The sequence below is a fragment of the Argopecten irradians genome, chromosome 1, assembly GCF_041381155.1.
Source record: "Argopecten irradians isolate NY chromosome 1, Ai_NY, whole genome shotgun sequence".
Taxonomy (NCBI): Eukaryota; Metazoa; Mollusca; class Bivalvia; order Pectinida; family Pectinidae; genus Argopecten; species Argopecten irradians.
Genome location: NC_091134.1, coordinates 49,551,035 through 49,573,139, shown reverse-complemented (window position 1 = coordinate 49,573,139; position 22,105 = coordinate 49,551,035). Strand labels below are relative to the sequence as shown.

The window sequence follows — 22,105 nt, the reverse complement described above, 5'->3', positions numbered from 1 at the left end:
ATTTCGAATGGGTTTGAAACTCGCCAAAATCTGTTAATATTTGCAAGAGTTATAGAACTTTAAAATCATCAAAACAGATTATGTCTTGGTTTCTGTGCGATAACTTAAATATTTATTATCCGATTTTAACCAAATTTTGTATATTGCTTTATATCAATGAGATATAGGATGGGTTTGATACTGGTCAAAATCAGTCAATAATTGAAAGAGTTAATACGTACTTACAAAAATTGCTAAAACAGATAATTTTTTGGTTTCTGCTCAATAACTTTTGTATTTATTATCTGATTTAAAACAAATTACATTTATTGCTATCAACGAGATCTCGGATAAGTTTGATATTGGTCAAAATTCGTCAATATTTCCAAGAGTTAAAGGACTTGATACATTCACCTATTTATTAACAATATTTTCAACTGTTAAAAAAACTATTTTTTGTGATGTTTTAATTAATGTGCCATAACTGGATGACAGTTTTGACATGTTATTTTTTCTTCAGTAATCTATTGAAAACAGTATGTTTTGATGTGTTAAGCTGTGAAAAACATTCAAAGACACAGATTAACAGGTTTTATGATTTATTATTGAGCATTTACAAAAATACACAATTTATGCAATGTAATAGTTCTTGTTTTTAATATAGATACTACAAGTCATTTTATAATTACTAATATCTGGGTAAAATGTTAAAGATGCTCCACCGCTGACAAATAGTATTTTTTCACTATCAAAAACGGGAGCAGACGATTTAGGTTTTTTCTTCAGTTACAAAAGTTACTTACTTTACACCATTACCAACATTGAGAAGTTTCAGCTTCTAATTCTACTTCGAGTTAAAGATATGAAAAATAATTAATTGCATCCCGAAAAAATTCCATGACACTATATCCTATATGGAATTAAGTACTGATTGCACATGCACCAAAGGCAACATAATCTTTTTCATTTTATTTTTTGTGTTAATTAGACATATATATACACGATTAAACACCAATTGTTGTTCAAATGATGAATATCATTTATGCTCTGTCGGCGGTGGAGCATCTTTAAATGAAATTGTAGACCATAATTTGGTTTCTTGGTTTGTCTGTGTTTGCTCTTTTTATTGCACTGTATAAGTGATGTAATGATTTTTGGCAGTATTATACTGCCAAAATTGAACATTTTGAGTTCTTCATTTTGATATTATAAAATTAAATGGGTATTACGGCACATATAACTTTTAAGGTTAAACTGAAACTCTTTGTGTATTAAACTTTCTGTGTTGAGTGTACTTATGGAGGTTTGGGTTCTTATTTAAGTCAAAGCATGATTTCAAATCAATAGGGACACACAAATTTACTGACTACTAGCAGGTGACAAGAGATTAAATGAAATAATGGCTGATTGGCTAGAGACCAAGAATGACAACAACTGGCTGACAACCAAGAATGGCTGCTATTGGCAAATGTCCAAGAGTTGGCTAGAGACCAAAAATGACTGATTTGCTGGAGACCAAGAATGACCATTTGGCTGGAGACCAATAATGACTGATTGGCAGGAGACCAAACATGACCAATTGCCTGGAGACCAAGAATGACCATTTGGCTGGAGACCAAGAATAACTAAATGACTGATTGGCAACAAGAGTCAATCAGTCATTTCTGCTTTTTGTTTTAGTTAAAGTCTCTTTGCTTCTTATTCGTCTCTTTCCAGTCTCTAAACACAGATCGAGAGCTTGCTATAAGCGAGTTGGACATCTGAACAGACTGAAAAGAAAACAATTTAGAAGAAAGTAAAGGAAAAAAGATGATTGAATGTCTAGGATAAGCGTGAGAGAAATTTATCTTCACTTGCTGAATATTGAATATATCATCCATGCATTTGTCTAGGAATTCAAATTAAATCAATGTAAAGTGAAAAATATATTTGAATGGCAGGGTCCTACATTAATCTCGCCCCCATTTAATTTAACACAAAATAACATAATTTGCTTTGTTTAGGAAAGGAGTCAAACTGGGTTTAGAATTATTAGTCTGAAATAGCATTTTAACATCATATTATCCATATTGGTCCTGGCCGACCCCCAGAGTCCAAAAGGTGTCAAAATGGCTAAAATTTCAAAACCTTTCTTATGGATTCAAAGGCTTGATGGATCCAAATATTCTTCATAGATTGAAAGGTCTTAAGGCCCTTTACAAAAAGTGTGAATTTCATGGCCATGGGATATCAGATTTTTCCCTGAGGAGCAAGTCAAATTTACTCAAAATAATAGTTTAATATATAGGAAAAATACATTTATGAACATTATTTGCTTAGTTTTAATAGGAAATGAGTCAAACTGGTTTAGAATTATTAGTCTGAAATAGCATATTAACACCATATCCATATTGGTCCTGGCGACCGACCTCCAAGGGCCTGCGGGGCTGGGCCAAAAGTAGTCAAAATGGCTAAAATTTCAAAAATTTTCTGCATTCACAGATTTGATGGAACCAAATAATCTTCATAGATTAAAAAGTCAAATTTATAAAATCACTGACTGACTTCAAGGGCCTGCATGATGGGCCAATTTCAATTTATAGTGTTTATGTCTTTTTTTCATTTTGTATCCGAACTCAGGTGATCACCGTTAGGGCCCATGGGCCTCTTGTTTTTGATCCCTACATTCCATAAACTACATTTTATATATACTTTTGTATAACTAAATTCAGTCCAAAGGTTTCTTATTTCTTTTAATTTTTGTGTAAACGGTACTATAGCCATAGTTCAGTTAAGGTACTGTATACCATTTTCTGTGAAGGTGAACCTCTATTAACTGGAGTGGTAACAGTAATACTTATGTAAAAATATTAGTGATAAGCAACCGGTTAGTTCTGACTTTATACACACAAGTCTGTACACAGGCAGTTCAAGCAGGTATATACACATATATAGCAGCACGCACAATATCCAGTCACGAGGGAGAAGGTGTATACAGTTTCTGGTTGTCGCAATAAAGAGATCAAATCAGTCGCAGCTCATTGACAAGGTTAAAGCAGCACCTTAGTATATAAATTTACCAATAGTAAGTAAGGACAATCCAGATAGATATATACATGTACCCATGCATTATTAATTATTTTACAAGACAGAGATATCTGAAAAATTCAGCCAATGCGAAGTCTGGTTGATTTCAGCACAAGTTTTATTATTCATATAACAACTGTTTAATAATATTAACTCAACCTACGAAAATCAGCTAACCAACATTATAATAATGTACAACACTAAATAGATAACACTTTTCGACAATCTTGCACAATCCCTTATCATTGTAGACATATAAACTTTTATTTTATGCTTTTATTTCATAAAAATTTTACGACTCAACAATTCTAAAGCATTCTAGCTATAGTAGCTATTCATCTTCAAACTGGGGCCGCGGTGGCCGAGTGGTTAAGATGTCCCGACATATTACCACAAGCCCTCCACCTCTGGGATGCGGGTTCGAATCCCATGTGGGGCAGTTGCCAGGTACTGACCGCTGGCCGGTGGTTTTTCTCCGGGTACTCCGGCTTTCCTCCACCAACAAACCTGGCACGTCCTTACATGACCCTGGCTGTTAATAGGACGTAAAACTAAACAAACCAAACCAAAAATCATCTTCAAACACAAATATATTTAATATCTACTACCTTGCTACCATGAAATGAGATGGTTATTGTTACATGTGTACATACTTTTACTTTCTAAATCAACAGTTTTAAATCATGTATGTAGTAAGTTGATATTTATTTATGCACAGTTAAATTCTTTATCACCAGGATATGATCAAAAGTTCTGTATAGAAACTTTCTGCAGAATGTAAAAGATATGTGTGAAAACTTTATAATACCTTAAGTTTATAATGAAGTAAACCATGATATGATAGACCAAGACCGAAATCATGAACATATGTAGCTGGTCTTATATACAATAGGGTGGTCAAAAATTATTTAGTCTCAAGTGACCGGTCACATATACTCTTTCTTGTCTATTTAAAGGTCAAATGACGGAATGTGGTATGTAATGCAAAAATATGAACTTTGACCTAAAAGTCATAGCTTTGAATGAAATAATTATCACAGGTTATGTAAACTTAAGCATAAACAGTAAAATCAGTTCAACAAAAACATACTTGAATTAACTACCATACAGGGACACAACAAATACCTACAACATCTATATTTGAAAATAAAATGTCTTGACTTTATATTCAATTGTTTATTACACTGTTGTATTTATAGTCATCATTTGGACTGGTGAATGTTTTAAGAAATGCATTTCTATAATCGTGGAAAAATCTAAACAATAATAAAACAGAAATCTAGACCAAAATTGTGAACTGGACTACTGCAGAACTACCAGATAAGAAAATCAAGCATGGACAAGAAACAACATGATAATTTGACAAATTTAAGTCCCCGTAAAATCTCTTTAAAAAAAAAAAAAAAAAAAGTTTTTTTGATATACATGTATAGGTAATTAAAAGGTCAAGTATAAATCAGCAAAACACATCAGTACATTTGTACATTGCTACACACACCATTAGGCTGGATTACCTGCCTTAGTACCAATTTTCTTCGCTAGGCTGCGCTCATAAATACTTGTATTTTTGTAGTGAAGCCTAACAGAGAGAAGAAAAACTACGGCAGGCAATCCAGTAACACACACACTATCTCGCCTCAATGGACCAAAATACCTAGTTTATCCAATACATTGAAATATGAGTTATTCTTTAACTGAGGTCAAAGTAAAGGTCACAGTGACCTAGTTTGGTATGTGACACACAGTCTTACATAAGTGGACTTGTATACCAAGTACCATGTATAATGTTCCAAAGTTTTATAACAACCCTTATCCAAATGAAGCTCAAAGCCAATTCTCCTGATACAACTAGTTTTCGAATATTTGATTTCTAAATAACTCTCCTTGGTAAACCCTTTATCAAATCAAAAAATTAAGATACATGTACCTATTTCTCTAAAAACAAACAAGATAAAGAAGATGAATAAGTACCAATAAAGTGCATCTTTAATATTCTAGGGGTTACTATCGCTGTTATAACATCCAACCCTTGATTATTTCATAGTAAAACTGAAGGAAGTTCTTGGTGCATTTTCGATTTCTTAATGTACATCTACCTGTTCACCTGTAGTCACACTCAGAGACTCCAGTGCCAGGGGTGGATATAATGACAGTGATAGTAACACCTGGAGTATTAAGGATGTCAAAAGTGAGGACATAACCATACTTTAAATGTATTCTTTGTGTTATTTAACAAACAAGTTTCAAATTAATTAAATGCATGTCTATGAAAATAATTCAAAGGAATGAGCTTGAGGATCAAACATAAATTCAGTGTACCGGTATATTTATTTTAATACAAACAATTGCAAGTATTGATCAAGTAAAATTATAGATATATCCTAACATACATAACTGGCTTTAAAATGAATCCCTCACACTTATAATCCTCATAAAATCTAAAAATCATTGGTGATGCACTGTATATATACATATATCAATACAACTGAAATCATAATTTGGCACTGTGTAAACTAAGTCTACAAATCAATAGACATGTTTTCTTTGTATATTGCATCACCCATTTCTAAATTACAATCAACAACATCCTGGACAATTATTCGTATAATCGACTCATTCAATAGCAAAATTCAATCATTTTTCCATGTAAATCATTGCTGTGAGTATTTTCAGGTGTATGTAATTTCCCCTTGCATCTTAATTAATAAAGTAAATGTATATTGTAAAGTACACCTCTCAATGAAGACCAATAAACTGGACAACAGGCGTTTATTACTATTACAGTATAACATGAAATGCGGGTACTCTCAATAATGGTCTAACTTTTAACTAAATTGGTGGGAAGATACTTGTATATTCCCATTTAATAAGTCTACACAACAATGACTACAGAAATGAAATTCCATTGTTTTTATATCCATGGTTACATAGCAACCTCAAAAACAAGAGAAATTTAATCTACACAAAAAAACCGTCATCTTATACTGTGCACTAGTGTATTAACAAGGTGTTTAAATTTATGGATCTAAAGATATGACTTTCAGTTAACAATAAACAGACTGATATATAATCTTAAACATATATAAGTATTGATTCTTGTAGACTTTTAAGTCTGGACATAAGAAAAGAACTGGTTTGATTTCAGCATTTGAATGTCTGGCAGTTTTGATTCCGTAGCAGGAGAGGTCTGACTGGTACTCCTGTAAAGTAAATATTATATCTGATTATAATAATGAACGTGTACAGTACAAAACGAACTACTGAGCCCAGTTTCACAAACATCACTTTGCTTTAAAAATTTATCATTAGCAGTCTTCCTTATAATCTGTAATGGAGAATTTTAAGTTAAGAAACTCCTTAAATTTAAGGAATGTTTGTAAAACTGGGACCCAGTGATAATGGACTCCAAAGTCAACAGTAAGACCTATGGTTAGCAATGATGATAAAGTCATTTCTGTTCAACTCCATCATCGAAGAGGTTTATAGACATTACAATAAATTATATAAGGACAAGAGGCCCAGAGGGCTTGTATCGCTCACCTGGTTTGTAATGCCAAGTAATGTTCTGAATACAAATTATTGTATCTTTTCTGAAGGAATTTGAACATTTACCTCTATTAACCTTCCTTCAAGGATGTTTCTTGGCTAAGTTTGGTTACCATTGATGCAGAACTATATGACTAAAAGCGATTTAAAGAATTTACATCTATTTCCCTTATTGGGCCCGCCCCTCCTGCCCCTAGAGCCAAAATTTATACAAACTCTTTTCCCCTCCCCCCAAGGATGTTTTTGGCCAAATGTGGTTAAAATCCATGCAGAATTATATGACTAGTAGCGATTTACAGAAAATGTTGATGGACGGACACCAGATGGACGGACGACGGACGTCACGTCATGACATAAGGCCACTGGCCCTTCGTGCCAGGTGAGCTAAGTATCATAATTTCCTTTAATTGCATGTTATAAAATCATTTCAAAACTTTAAGACAAGTAGCGTTTTGAAGGAATTCTCCTGTATTTCCCCTCTTGGGCCCCGCCCCTCCTGCCCCTGGAGGGTCAGAGTAAACATTTATACAAAATCTGTTCCCCTTCCCATTAAGATATTTTAGACCAAATCTGGTTGAAATTCTGTCAAAACTGAATGACAAGTATCATTTTGAAGGAATTTTCCTCTATTTCCCCTATTGGGCCCCGCCCCTCCTGGCACAGGGTGGTCAAAGTGATCTTTTACACAAAATCTTTTCACATTCCCCAAAAGATCTTTCTGACCACATTTGGTCAAAATTCAATGGGAATTTTATGAAAAGTAGTGTTCTGAAGAAATTTCCCCTATTTGGCCCTGGGCCTAGTGTCAGAATAACCATATTTATATATACAAAATCTGTTCCCCTTCCCATAAAAATATTTTAGACCAAATCCGGTTAAAATTTTTCAAAAATTAATGACAATTGATATTTTGAAGGAATTTCCTCTATTTTCCCTATTGGGCCCTGCCCTTCCTGCCACAGGGAGTTCAGAGCCATCATTTACACAAAATCTTTTAACATTCATCTAAAGATGTTTCTTACCAAATTTGGTCAAAATCAAATGAAAACTCTATGACTAGTAACATTTTAAAGAATTACCAAAATTTCCCCCTCAGGCCCCAGTGGGGTCAGAGTCACCATTTATACACAATCAGTTCATTTTCCCCTAAGAATGTTTCTTGTCAAATTTGGTTAAAATCCGTTGAGAAATTTTTGACTAGTAACAATTTAAAGGTAAATTTTATGCACAGAAGTTTTCATGATTGTGATACCAAATGGCATTTAATTCACATGTTAACTATGAGAAAGATTCTTGTGCTCACCTGTATTACCTGTGGTGTAGAAGTGGTTCTCGATGTGTTGGTGTTTTATTATCTCCGCTAGGTACTGTAAAAAATAACCACAAAAGTTGTAATGGCAAAAATATAAGGATTTAAAATGCATGTACTGTATTTCAGAAAAACGAGATTTCGATTATTACAAAAGTTCTTATATATATGAGTTCTGCATGTATATTAATAAATATCAGACACGGCTTTGGAGGTTTCTACTTTTGAATGCATAATTTCAAATATAAATTTTGTTACAATACTTCACATGTGTTATGACTGTGTCACTATCCAGTGTCCTAGTACCTGTATACAGGTATCATACTTAACTTCTGACTGTGTCACTATCCAGTGTCCTAGTACCTGTATACAGGTATCACACTTTACCTGTATAATGACTGTGACACTATCCAGTGCCCTAGTACCTGTATACAGGTATCACACTTTACCTGTATAATGACTGTGACACTATCCAGTGCCCTAGTACCTGTATACAGGTATCATACTTAACCTGTGACTGTGTCACTATCCAGTGCCCTAGTACCTGTATACAGGTATCATACTTTACCTGTATAATGATTGCGTCACTATCCAGTGCCCCTAACTTGGTGAGGAAGGCTGACACTGTCTGCTGGAAGGACTTGCTACGAGTGTGAAGACTGTAACCACTGAAAATCGTTACAGGTATAGTTTATGACAGATTACAGGACTTAGAGTAAATAGTGTAGCTTTAATCATATTTAGTTTGTAATATTAGGGCTAAATCAAAGCAATCTTTTCATAAATAATTATATATATATATATATTATGTACATATATTTGTATCTATTACTTATGTTTCATTTTTTTAACTCCAGGTAAATTCATACAGACAGAAAAAAAAACGCTAGTTGATGATGAGGAGAGAGGGATCTCTACATTACAGCGGAGTCTGGTTATCTTTTGGGTATCTGTACTAGATACAGCGGAGTCTGGTTATCTTTTGGGTATCTGTACTAGACAAACAGGCTTTGACCAAAACTCTGGTGTATATTTTACCTTGCAATTGTGCCAGCCGTACCCAGACAAAACAGGTGGAAGAAGATGAAAGCTTTTGAAGAGATTTCTGACAACAAACTAAAACAGGAGATGATAGAAGGTATCATTATAATACATGATAATTATCGTTCTCCTATGCAATCTAGAGGCCAAAGGGCCTTAATGGTCATCTGACAAATTGAATGCAATCTTCTGTATTAATGGAAACACCTAGGACCTTAATAAATCATTATGAACTTCAAGGTATTTAACACGTCTCCTTAAGCTGGTGTCCATTCCTGAATTCAACCTTTCCATAAAATCTGCTCCATACAGCAGTGATGCTAGATGAGGTGCGTACTTTATATTTACTAACATGTATTTGCTCTGTTTATAATAAGCTCTCTGTTTGTAATAAGCTCTCTGTTTGTTATAAGGCCTGTACATTGCTCTCTTAGTCATTTTATATTAATAAGGTATAATAAATAGATCCTTACCCCTTAACATAAGCCAATAAAGCATCGGAATCAAACTTGAAGGATTTTTTTTTGCTTGTAAGAAGTGTCAGGAAGCTTCCCTGCAACAAAATATTAAATAAGTTTAGAAAACATTCAGAGAAATTTGTGAAGAATCAGATATGTTTTTTTTTTATTTATCAATCGGTTCTTGCAGATTTTGTTAGTTACAGCCACACAGTAGTAAGAGTAACTTTGCTAACAGACACCTCTTTACCATGAACACAACAGATATACCCTACCTGATATGTTGGAGAGAGAAGTAACCGTCTGTCTATGTCTAGTATGGTGACAAATCTCTGTAAAATAATTATTGTTATATGTTATTAATGAGATTACTTTTTATTTATACTTGTTTTCTAACGTTTTCACATGTACTTTTTAAATGGTGAATGAATGCTAATAACCTTGTATATAAATACATAGCTGAGTTAATGTTACAGACCTATATATATGTACATTAAATATGTTCACTTTCATATTCAAACCATTAATGCTACGTTCCATTGACAAATGATAATACCTTCATATGAAAATCTTTAAAATCTTGAGGGAAACATAATTAGAAAGTGTCTAAACCCAGACTTTATGACATCAATTATCAATGATTCTTTTCCAACCTTTAATTTGTATCAGTCTGCTTTAAGTTGTGTTACAAGTTATAATCAGAATTATTATAAAATTAGTTACAAAATCAATAGCAATACATTGTACATAAAGATCATGGATTGGTATCAAGATGCCATACTTTGAATGCTGGAGTGACGAATCTGTCCATTGGCTTCTTCTCCGGCCGACACACACCCACAAGCTTCATCCCTGCCAGGTCAGTAATTTTAGGCAGGTGAGACAACCAGGTCAGACAGCAGTTAGGGTGGGCACCACCTGGACATCTGTTATAGAGTGATGGATATATTCTTCAATGAGTACAATTTATCATTTTACAGTTATATATTTAAAGATGCTCCACCGCCGACAGAGCATAAATGATATTCATCATTTGAACAATAATTGGTGTTTAATTGTGTATATATTTGTCTAATTAAAACAAAAATGATATAAAATAAGTTATTTTGCCTTTGGTGCAGGCGTATTAAGTAAATCATTCCATATAGGATATAGTGCCATGAATTTTTTTCGGGATGCAATTAATTATTTTAAATATTTTTAACTTGAAGTAAAATTAGAAGCTCAAACTTTTCAACGATAGTAATGGTGTAAAGTAAGTAACTTTTGTAATTGAAGAAAAATCGTCTGCTGCTGTTTTTGATAATGAAAAAATATCATTTTTCAGCGGTGGAGCATCTTTAAAGATACTCTACCACCAACAAATGGTATTTTTTCTCTATCAAAAAAGGAACAGACGTACGATTTTGTATTTTTTTTTTCCATTACAAAAGCTACCTACTTTAAACTTTACCATCATTGCAATGTTTGAGCTTCTTATAATAATTTAAGATAAAAATATTTAAAATAATTAATTAAAATCAGTGTCACTATAATATGGAATTAAGTACTGTCTGATTGTGCATGCACCAAAAGCAAAATAAATTATTTTATATCTAATTGTGTGTTAATCAGACACATATACACAATTTAACACCAATTATTGTTCAAATGATGGGTGTACGTATTGTTTATTGCTCTGTAGGCGGAGGAGCATCTTTATGAGTAGGTCATAAAAACTTCAAAATAGGAATTTTCACTTAAACAAGAGGCCCATGGGCTTTAACAGTCACCTGATCATGATTTCGGATACATATGAAACAAAGACTTACAAACACTACATATTGGCCCACTAGGCCCTTGAAGTCAGTCAGTGATTTTATAAATTTGACTTTTTAACCTATGAAGATTATTTGGAAATTTTAGCCATTTTGACCCCAGGGGGAACCTGATACCTAAGGGTCATATAATTCACAATTTTTGTAGAGGGCCTTGAGACCTTTCTATCCATGAAGAGTATTTTGATTTTACCACATCTTTGAGTGGAGAAGAAGATTTTTGAAATTTTAGTTAATTTTACCCCTTTTTCATAGCCCCCTGGGTGGCAGTCATTTAATTCACAATTTTGATCGGCCTTATGCCTTAGAAGGTTTGTGTAAAATTTCACTGAAATTGCTTAAGCAGTTTTGGAGCAGAAGTCGAAAATGTAAATTTTTTATCATTGCACAACAGACGACGACATACAATATGTACAAAAGGAAATTAGAATAGGTCAGCATGAAATTTCGTCTCAGGTGACCTAAAACTTACATAAAGAGAGGTGATTACAAATGTATATTCAATTACTGTTCAGAGTGTAAAGGACTTAAAGGGAGCTCGGGATGGCCTACCAAAACGCTGTATTAAAAGGGGAGATAACCCATTTGTAAATTTTTTACTTAATTCCAAGAATATTGAATGAAAATAACATTTTTTGGAAAAAACAGTGACATAGGTTTTCTATAATAAATTGTCTTTTCAACATTTTTCAACAAAAAAGTGTTGTAACAGTATCTAAATTTTAACTCAGATTGGATGACAATTTATAATGCTTTGATAAAAATTGTGTCTGATACAGATAACAAGACAAAGTTAAATGTGATTCTAGTATATCACAAACGTACATCCCTACACCATTTCCACTCACCTCTCATCCTCATCCCATCTTGTTCCCTTCCAAATTCAAAACTGTACTGTGCAACGTTTTAGATGAAATTTAACAGGAGAAAATTCAGCAGCCATACTAGGACTCAAATCAGAGTCATCTAAACAATAGACAGATGCTCTTTTGATTGAACTATCCAATCTTCAATAAGTGTATTACCCCCCCCCCCACAAACCCCATAACATGGGCTTCAGTTGATGAGTATTTGGTACTAACCTGGGATTATTTGGCAGAAAATGCTGCAGTGCACGCACTATTTCTTTGACATCTTTTTCAAATGCTGCTGTTGCTATGACGATGACAGGTCGACCTGTCAGCATGCTGTATATCACATGATGCATGTTGTTGTAGTTGTTCAGCAGTTTATAAATACTTTGGGCTGGAAATAACAAATTTGTGTTATCATTTCTCTATGTTGGTACATAAATTTTGTTGCACACTGTATATGATCCAATACTGGTAACAAGAAGGTATTACCGGTATATTACAATACTAATACTCCAGGTCATCATATCATCATATCGACATTTGGATTAGGTCATAGCAAAATTGAAGGCATCTCATGAGAAAAAAGTGACCAATAACAGGCCTTAAGTGACTTTCTTTGAAGATTACAGACAGAAATGCCCAACTTGAAAGTCATAGAATCCTACTGTTATTTAATTCTATTGGTGTAATACAAGGGACCAAACTACATGTTTCATTGGTTATCTCACAATGGCAAGTTCACAGAGGGTTTAGGAATTAACAGCAGTAATAGTAACCCCTGGAATATCGAGGATGCTTCATTTCATGTATCACTAGAAAGTTTAGTCAACATATGTTTAATAACAAGTTGAATTCTTAATCTAGATTAACATGAAGATATTGGCGGGACCTGACTTAACAGGGCATATATAAGAGAATAATTAGTAATTACCTGCATTGAGACTCTCTTTGGATGTAGACAAGCCACAAAGTACTTTTGTCATGGAACAACTGAAATAACAGAAATTATTATACAATGTACATGTAGGTGTCTATATCAAATATATCCACTAGTCTAGGTTATTGTGCATACGCAAATTAAGAAGTCCTACTTTACTTAGTACAGCAAAAACTGTAAGTGATATATGGGATAATTAGAAATTTTTTGACTTACAAGTTGGAAGGAATGTCAGAATTGCTGTAATCTATCTGTTGAGGGTTGCTGGTGTCTACAAAACAAGATTAATTTAATCTCATCATTAATCTACATATATATATATAATATTATACAGTTGTTACGAATTCATGCCTTTTCAGTCAACAGTCAAAACTCTTTCCAGAGGTGTGGGGACCAACCCGATGAACAGTTTTCCAAGGCCGGAGAACTTTTGTTTTGTTACCTGAGCCGCACTCTTAAACTTATCACTGAGCTTCTGGTGAGATAGACTTTCGCTGATAGAATACCAGTATTTGGGTCGCTCCGGCGCACCAGTGTTAATGACATCAATAATTAATTATGACGTCAACAATAAAGGCATGCAAAGTTCCGCCCCGGTCAATAATCAAACTTTTGACCGGTCAATAGGCGAAATTACTTCATTTACATTTATATAGAAAGTCAGGTAACAAATTAAAATAATTTACTGCTAGTATATAAGGTATAAAAACTAAGTAACTAGGAAGCTAGAGTGGCGGAGTGGTTAAGATGTCCCGGCATATTACAATGCAAGACCTCCACCTCTGGGTCATGAGTTTGAATCCCATGTGGGCAGTTGCCAGGTACTGATCACTGATCAGTGATTTTTCTCAGGATATACTGGCTTTACACCACTATCTAAACCTGGCACGTCCTTAAATGACCTTGGCTAAAACATGAATGAACCCACTAATGCTCATATTCTATACTGTAACCTTTGAGACATGACATGGTAACCACACTAAGTGTATCATCTATAAGGCATAGAGGCTTGAAACATGACATGGTAACCACACTAAGTGTATCAATATCTATAAGGCTTGAAGACATGAATGGTAACCACATAAGTTATCAATATCTATAAGGCTTGAAGACATGACATGGTACCACACTAAGTGAATATCTATAAGCTTGAAGACATGACATGGTAACCACACTAAGTGATCATATCTATAAGGCTTGAAGACATGGTAACCACACTAAGTGAAATATCTATAAGGCTTGAAGACATGACATGGTAACCACACTAAGTGTATCAATATCTATAAGGCTTGAAGACATGACATGGTAACCACACTAAGTGTATCAATATCTAAAGGCTTGAAGACATGACATGGTAACCACACTAAGTGTATCAATATCTATAAAGCTTGAAACATGACATGGTAACCACACTAAGTGCATCAATATCTATAAGGCTTGAAGACATGACATGGTAACCACACTAAGTGTATCAATATCTATAAAGCTTGAAGACATGACATGGTAACCACACTAAGTGCATCAATATCTATAAGGCTTGAAGACATGACATGGTAACCACACTAAGTGTATCAATATCTATAAGGCTTGAAGACATGACATGGTAACCACACTAAGTGTATCAATATCTATAAGGCTTGAAGACATGACATGGTATTCACACTAAGTGTATCAATATCTATAAGGCTACAGGATTATTTTCATGATATTTGCTAGATCATGATAAATTACCCCTGGTATTAAAATATTTAAGTTTTCAATCTTCCAGTTTTTATTTTTTAATATTCAAATCAATAATTTACTTAAATATCTTTGTTTTAAAACAAAAATAAGTATACCTGTGGGATCTTTGAAGCTCACTGGTAATGGCTGAGTTTGAAGAGAAAGTTTTTCAAAGTCTGTTTGACATCTAAGCCCATCAGTGCCTATAGAACAGTTAATATCTGTATCCCCTTTCTCCAGCTTGGATTCTCCTGGATTACCACCATGTTGTGTTTTCACAGTTTCTGTTAAACCACGTAATTTAAAATCTTCTATGTCACCTGATGGCGTAACAGTTTCTCCACTACTCCATGAACATGCACATAAAGTCTGTCCTTGACCTTTGACCCCAGACTGCATTGCTTTACATCGATGGCACTCGGTGGTTTCAACACCTGTTACAGAGTCTGCATAGGGAAATTTTCTACAATGCACTGGAGAAAAGTGGAGACCTGGATTCTTATTGGAGTTTGGGTTGCTCGCAGAATGAAGTTTACTGAACAGCGATTCCTGATTTTCACAGCTTGTTAAAGTTTTATCTAAGGAACTCATTGAATCATCTTGTCGTGAAATGATTGAGAAATCAGAGGAGAAAGAAGTAGCTTCTGTGTCTGATGTCTGTACTGACTCGGACCCCTCTTCGCTGTTTCGTCTGAAATCTCTTGTACTGTAACTACAAAATATAAAACAATGGACTTGACAGTTAGAAGTATGTTTATTTTTGGAGATTACGAGCTGAAATTTACCCAAACTCCAAAAACTGAAGAATGCATATTAGCAGAATTAACTTAATCATAATTAAATAATTCCATTCATATTATGGATCTTGATAAATGCTAAGGTGTTTGGTCTCTTATCTTATTAGTCTATGTCTGTAACTAAATTGGAGAGAGAAGTATTTTTCTATAATAGCAAGAGATTGCATGTAAGATCTTTGCAGTTCATGATAATTACAGGTGTTTGATTGTTCCTAATTATATCTTTAATTTGATTAGAAAAAACTTATTGCAATCCATTTAATGATTTAGTAAACGGAACGTAAAATATGAAATATCACATCAATTTGAGAATGTGAATAAACTGACTCTATATATTAATACTTGACAAAACTCAATTTCATCTGTCTACTTAACAAATCGCCATAGCGACATGTATGTAACTTACCTTGAAAATGACCCATCGATACTACTGACAGACACCAGGGACTCAGAGTCATCCATATCAGGGATGGACCTGAAGGAACTCGCAGCTGACTTATAACTCTCAAGAGTATCATTCTGGGAAAAGAAATGTCAGTTGAAAAGTAAACACTGGAGTAGGAATGGGGGAGGGGGTTCATTTCACCATGGCCATGGTATTTTGACCACCCACTCCCCTTTTAAAGTCTAAGTTTAAGTTCTCATAGTCATGAGGTTTTGTAAATAATACTAATATCAACTGAAATCATAATATATATGATTATATTGTAGCATAAGGCAGTTATATGTCAGTTGAAAAGAATTAATTGGAATGGGGAAAGGGAGGGGGGTCATTTCACCATAATGGTATTTCGACCCCGGGGTCACTTCACCATAAAGGTATATTGACCCCAGGGTCAATATACCATGATTCAAAATACCATGTTACACCGGTAAGTACAAGTCAAGGTCAATGTAGACATTGTTTGACCTCAACAGAGGAGGCTATATCAGTCAATTATTATGACTCTGGATACTTCGGTTGGAGAGAAGACTGCGTGTGGTGAACTAAATTTTTGTGAATTATCTGACAAGATACATACTGGTATATCCTTTCATATTTTTATTTGGAGTTTTTTTTTAATAATTTAACAAATTATTTCCCTTTGAGCTTGCATATGTGTCAAGGTGATTTAACTTTTCTGACTCTAACATGTTTTATAAAAAGGACCAATCAGTGGTATAAATATTACTCTCCTTGGCTTATTTCTATAAAGTGGAAAAAGTTGTTCAGAATTTCAACAGAATTGAGGTACACATTAAATTTTAAAAATAAAGATGACTTCTTTCTTTTCTATATATTAAGAGAAGTTCACAACCACCAAATAAGATATGAACTCACCGATGCCCATCTACTCAGTAGTCTGGTAGGGATTGCCCGTGACCTCTGGATATTGCAGCTCGACCCGACACATAATCTGTAAATAAATAGACAAAATCAGTAATGATTTTTTACCTATTGGGATATATGTTAGAGGTCTACAACCTTTCCGGAATGGCTTTTAATTTTTCTAATTGGATTGTAAAACTAGATTGATAATTTTGTAAAAGAGTTGCAAAAGTTATTAGCTTACTGTTAGTATTAAACTTTATTTTCTCAATGGGCCCGGGTTGTATGATAAAAATGTTACTGATAATTTAAACTGAGGCCAGTTTTAATTTCAAATGAAATGGGTTGATCATTTGCAAATTTAAACAAGAAGTGGATGTGTCACCTGTACAGCATCACAAAAAATAATTATTTAGTTGAAAATATTGTTAATAATTAGGTGAAGTTATCATGTCCTGCATCTCTTGCAAGTATTGATGGATTTTGACCAGTATCAAACCACTCTGAGATCTCATTAATTTAAGCAATCTACTAAATTTGGTTGAAATTGGACAATAACCATGATGCTAAATTTATCAAGCTGAGACCCTAGATTTATCTATTTTGACAATTTTAAAGTCCTGTAACTCTTGCAAATATTGTCAGATTTTGACCAGTATCAAACTCATCTAAGATCTCATTGATATAAAACAATATACCATATTTGGCTGAAATTGGACAATTTGTATTTAAGCATCGAGCGGAAACCATGGATTTATCTGTTTTGCAATTTTAAAGTTCTGTAACTCTTGCAAATATCCATGGATTTTAACCATCATCTCCTCATCCGAGATCTCATTGAAATAAACCAATATATAAAATTTAGTTAAAATTAGATAATAAATATTCAAGTTATCTAGCAGAAACCATGGGTTTATCTGTTTTGACAATTTTAAAGTCCCATTACTTGCAAATATTGACAGATTTTGACCATTATCGAACTCATATGAGATCACATTGATATAAAGCAATATACCAAATTTGGTTGAAATCGAACAATACTTAAGTTATCGAGCGGAAACCATTTCCGAGATGTCGATGCAGACGACAGCGACACTGACATAGTGATACCCAAGTGTCGCCCTAGTGTTGCAGGCGATACAAAAATGGTATTCATTAATGGGTGAAATAGCAAGATTTCACTACTAAGGTTTCAATGATGATCAGGTTCATGGAATATGATACACACATTCATTTTCCACCGTACATAAATGTGAAGATCCAATACTCACTTGTCTATATCATTCATAAAGTTACTGGCCACAAAGTTAGTCCCAAACATCAATACTCCGGAAAGCGGATCTACAAATATTTAAAGTCATGAATTATTAATTAAATATTTCTAATTGCTAACAGTTAATTTCTATATTTTCAGAGATACATTTTGACATTTAATTGCAATGAAAAAAGTTAGATAGAAACAAGTAAGTCAAGTAAAGACATAAATTCTACAATGACAGTCCAAATTTGCATTTCTAAAATCAGTCCACAATCTATATTGCTATTACTTCTTATTAAACTACATCAGTCTAAACAAGTTTTACTCTTTGTTTAATATATCAGGTAGCAATAAATTATTGCTTTATGATTTCTCCCCTTACTCATGTCATTTCAAATAAAGACCGTGTTAGATTTATTATTCAGCACAGTACCTAAGTTTTTGGCCTCCTCCCGTTCCACCTCTAACACACACAAATCCTGCTGAAAATGCTGCGACATAAAGATAATTCCATTAGCTAACCATGAGTACTATTTCAACATCTATTTAACAATAAACTTTAAAGCTTTTTGTTTTCACTGATGAAGATATACACCAACTACCTTACATGATCTCAAATAAAACTGAAATACATAACACTAAGTCTTAACAAGTACAATAACTACATGTATAGAATAGGTAACCAGTTGGACCAGCTACATACCTTATGCATCTCTTTCAGTTTTGACATTCCTTCCTTGAAGCCCCAGGAACAAAGTTCGTGAAGCCCTCTAAGGTGAAGGTCAAATTTACGGGATCCTGCTATTTGAATTCGTTTAGGCTACAACACAAAAAAAATCATAATCATGTATCTGTTAATTATTAAACATCATAGCATATTAAAAATGTACTTATGTAATAAAAGTTAGTCAGGACTTTGTTACACAATGTATGTCTTAATTTTCAAAACAACCAGATCAATTTTAATGTAATGTAATACTGTATTTGTATATTACAGAGTTATCTGCCCTTGTTGGTAGGTAATGATTGTGATGTCTTTTCAGAGAAAATGATGTGAGTTTCGCTAAAAAAATAATGACGTTACAATAGATACATGTACCTACCCGCAAGGGAAGTAAGTCTGTAATAAAGACAGAATAGGATAAGAATCTTAATGTTCCCAAGAATTACCGGGTTAGTCGTTTTGAGTAGAGTTAAGTATATGCATACCATTCACTCAAGATCTAACACATTTTTTTAAAACTTGAAAGGTCTTTGTCTTTAATATCTGATATTATTAGAAATGTCCAATGTGTGTGTCTGTTTTGTATTTTTGTTGGTTTACCTTATAGTTGCTAGAGTTAAAGAACATTAGACTATCATTCTCCTTCCCTGCACCATAAAGACCACCTGAAACATATACACAGCTGGTAAATTAGCTAAACCATGTACATGTTAATTAGATTTTGGCTTATATAGATTACTTAATGACTGCATATTCCATCTTCAGTAAATATCATTTTCAGTATCTATGCCAGAATTATTAAAAATCTGTACTGCATGATTAATTGATTTAAAGATTATTTCAAGTTGTTGTCTTTGACAAATGTAAAATTTTCTCTATATTTGAAAAACACTAATTCACAAATATAACCTACAGATCTGTGTGAGTGGAATCTCTGGCCCCTCGATGTCCCGGAGACTAATTGCTAGTTCAGACTTCTGTTTCTGCTGGTCAGACTTCGCCTTGAAGTTTGTCTCTAGTCTAGCAAATCTCTGTTCAAGTCTTTTATCATTCTGATGAAAAATAAGATGAAATGCATTCATTTAAGAATACCAGGAGCTCTAATCCAGTCACTAGGCATACTCGTCGGTTTTCAATGCATATAGGAGTATTTGGTATATATGTTTATGCTATATAATATTGATATAACATCAAACGCCTGTGATATACCTTAAACAGACAACAACAAACCTTTTTGTCTGCACTTTGAAATTATACTCTATGTAAATTGGAAATAAAAATACAGTCTTCAGTACTTTGCTAATTCCGTTGATTTTCTTTGGGCAAGAGAATGTATTATTATATTTACCATTGTAGCACAGACGGTGTTGAGGATGGACTTGACCTCTGTGATGACAGACTCCAGGGTCTTCAGGTTCTGTAACAGCTCCTTCTCTGTGACCCGTGTATTACCCTGAGGATTGTTCATCATTGTACGATAGTGAGGCAGCTCTTGTGCTGTGGATACATATCATAACTCGTTTTTTAATGCAATTTACTTAAATTTGTAAGTTTCAAAGTCATTTTTTTGTGAAACTTTATCTTCGCTAATTATATCTATATAATTTATGCATTGCATTGTATATTATTTATACCATTCAATTGATAATGCCGTGAAAAGAAAGAATAGAAAATTTTCATCATGGCAAATGGAAATCCTGAAAGAAAACAGGTTTACAGCATATAATTTTAATAAGGCTCTAATATTTTTTAGGACTTGGATACCTACAAATAACTACATACTGGTATATGTATATAATAACACATGTTTTTTGAATGTACAGTAAGTTTTCTTGTTTACTTTCACACTAACCTTTTGTGTACTCTAAGTCCATCAGATATCTGTCTACATCATTCTTAAACACCATTCTGTTACCATATTTAAAATACCTAGCAACCTGAAAGGTCAAAGGTCCAGATTTTAAGTACTCAATTCACAACTTCCATTTAAATCAATTCCAATACCGATAAATGAAAGTTTGTTAATAAATAATCAAGGTGTAAATGGGGCAATGTTGTATTATTATTACCTAATATCAAAACTTTATATTTAGTATATCACTCAAGATTTATGGAACAACATCTACCAGATTATAATGTAACCTGCATATATATCTTCTAATAATTAATTTCCATTCTTATAAAATTCTGTTTCAATTCGTAATATTTCTAATTTGTTGGGTACCTTTTTAAGATGAGAACTCATTTCTTCATAAAAAGACACCAACTTTCTGAAAATAAAAATATTGTTAACATGTCATCGATTACTTATCACATAGATATATATGTAATTGAAAATTAAGAGACCTTGAACTTGCCAACTCAATTTTTTTCCCCAGCTTTTTCAGAGGAAATGCCCAGTTCTGTCCTTAACAGTGTTAACACTGTCATTGCAACTCTCACTTTCTACTAAATGTCTTCGAGGGTTATATATAGCATACATGTATAGTAACAATCATAAATAGAAGTAAAATATGTTCAAAAACGAAAATTTTACTGATACTATTTCTGTAAGTTTTAAATGTAAAATCTTGATAAATAATCCAGTCTAACAAGAAAGTATAGAGATCCTGTTTAATAGTAGTTTTCAAAAGAAATGGAATGTCATTTTAAAATAATCAGATATACATACATGTATACCATCAATTCATACTGATAATAGTTGATTGAGACATACAAAAAGTTGACAAACCTTTGGTCATTTGTTACATAACTAACAGCAAAAGGACGGACATATCCTCGAGCCTGCTTGTCAAATAGGACAAAATGGTGGACCTGCATAAGTACAGAATTTGAGAATCAATGCAGAAAAGGAAAACAAATTCAAAAAATATTTATAGAAAATTCATAATGACAATGTATACACTCAAAAATACCATACACATTAACGTTATATAATTACAATGTATGTACATAGATTAGGAAAGAATATCAGTTTGAAGACATTTATATCCTTAGATATGGCTATCTAGCTACAAGAATGGATTTCACTCAATATGAGATATACAGTAAAATGTTTGTGATAATGAACAAGAGATCTCAGATCAAATTGTCTTTTATATGAATACTAAATAAAAGTAGCAGGTACCATTTGTAGGCAAAATTTTAACATATCTGACAAAATAGAACTTACAAAAGCATAAACACATTTACTGTTCTCCGATAAAATGACTTGGGAATCTTCTGTCATATTTGGATTCATCCCCTAAAATACAATAAAACAACATGCATGTCAAGCAGTGTATCAAT

The 22,105-nt window shown here is 33.3% G+C and overlaps 1 protein-coding gene across 1 annotated transcript; it reads right to left on the bottom strand.

The window, feature by feature from the left end:
• Positions 1 to 773: 773 nt before the first annotated feature.
• Positions 774 to 22,046, bottom strand: LOC138330623 (guanine nucleotide exchange protein smcr8a-like). Its single transcript, XM_069278201.1, has 23 exons — positions 21,990 to 22,046; positions 21,549 to 21,631; positions 21,042 to 21,087; positions 20,670 to 20,754; positions 20,166 to 20,314; positions 19,731 to 19,869; positions 19,418 to 19,482; positions 18,797 to 18,913; positions 18,527 to 18,584; positions 18,107 to 18,176; positions 16,848 to 16,923; positions 15,933 to 16,045; positions 14,846 to 15,441; positions 13,224 to 13,278; positions 13,002 to 13,060; positions 12,299 to 12,461; positions 10,181 to 10,325; positions 9,675 to 9,731; positions 9,415 to 9,494; positions 8,939 to 9,016; positions 8,469 to 8,568; positions 7,895 to 7,958; positions 774 to 6,245 (listed from the first exon to the last, which is right to left on the bottom strand). The coding sequence occupies exons 1-23, from the start codon at positions 22,044 to 22,046 to the stop codon at positions 6,187 to 6,189; spliced, it is 2,514 nt and encodes an 837-aa protein (XP_069134302.1). The 3' UTR covers positions 774 to 6,186.
• Between the last annotated feature and the right edge of the window lie 59 nt (positions 22,047 to 22,105).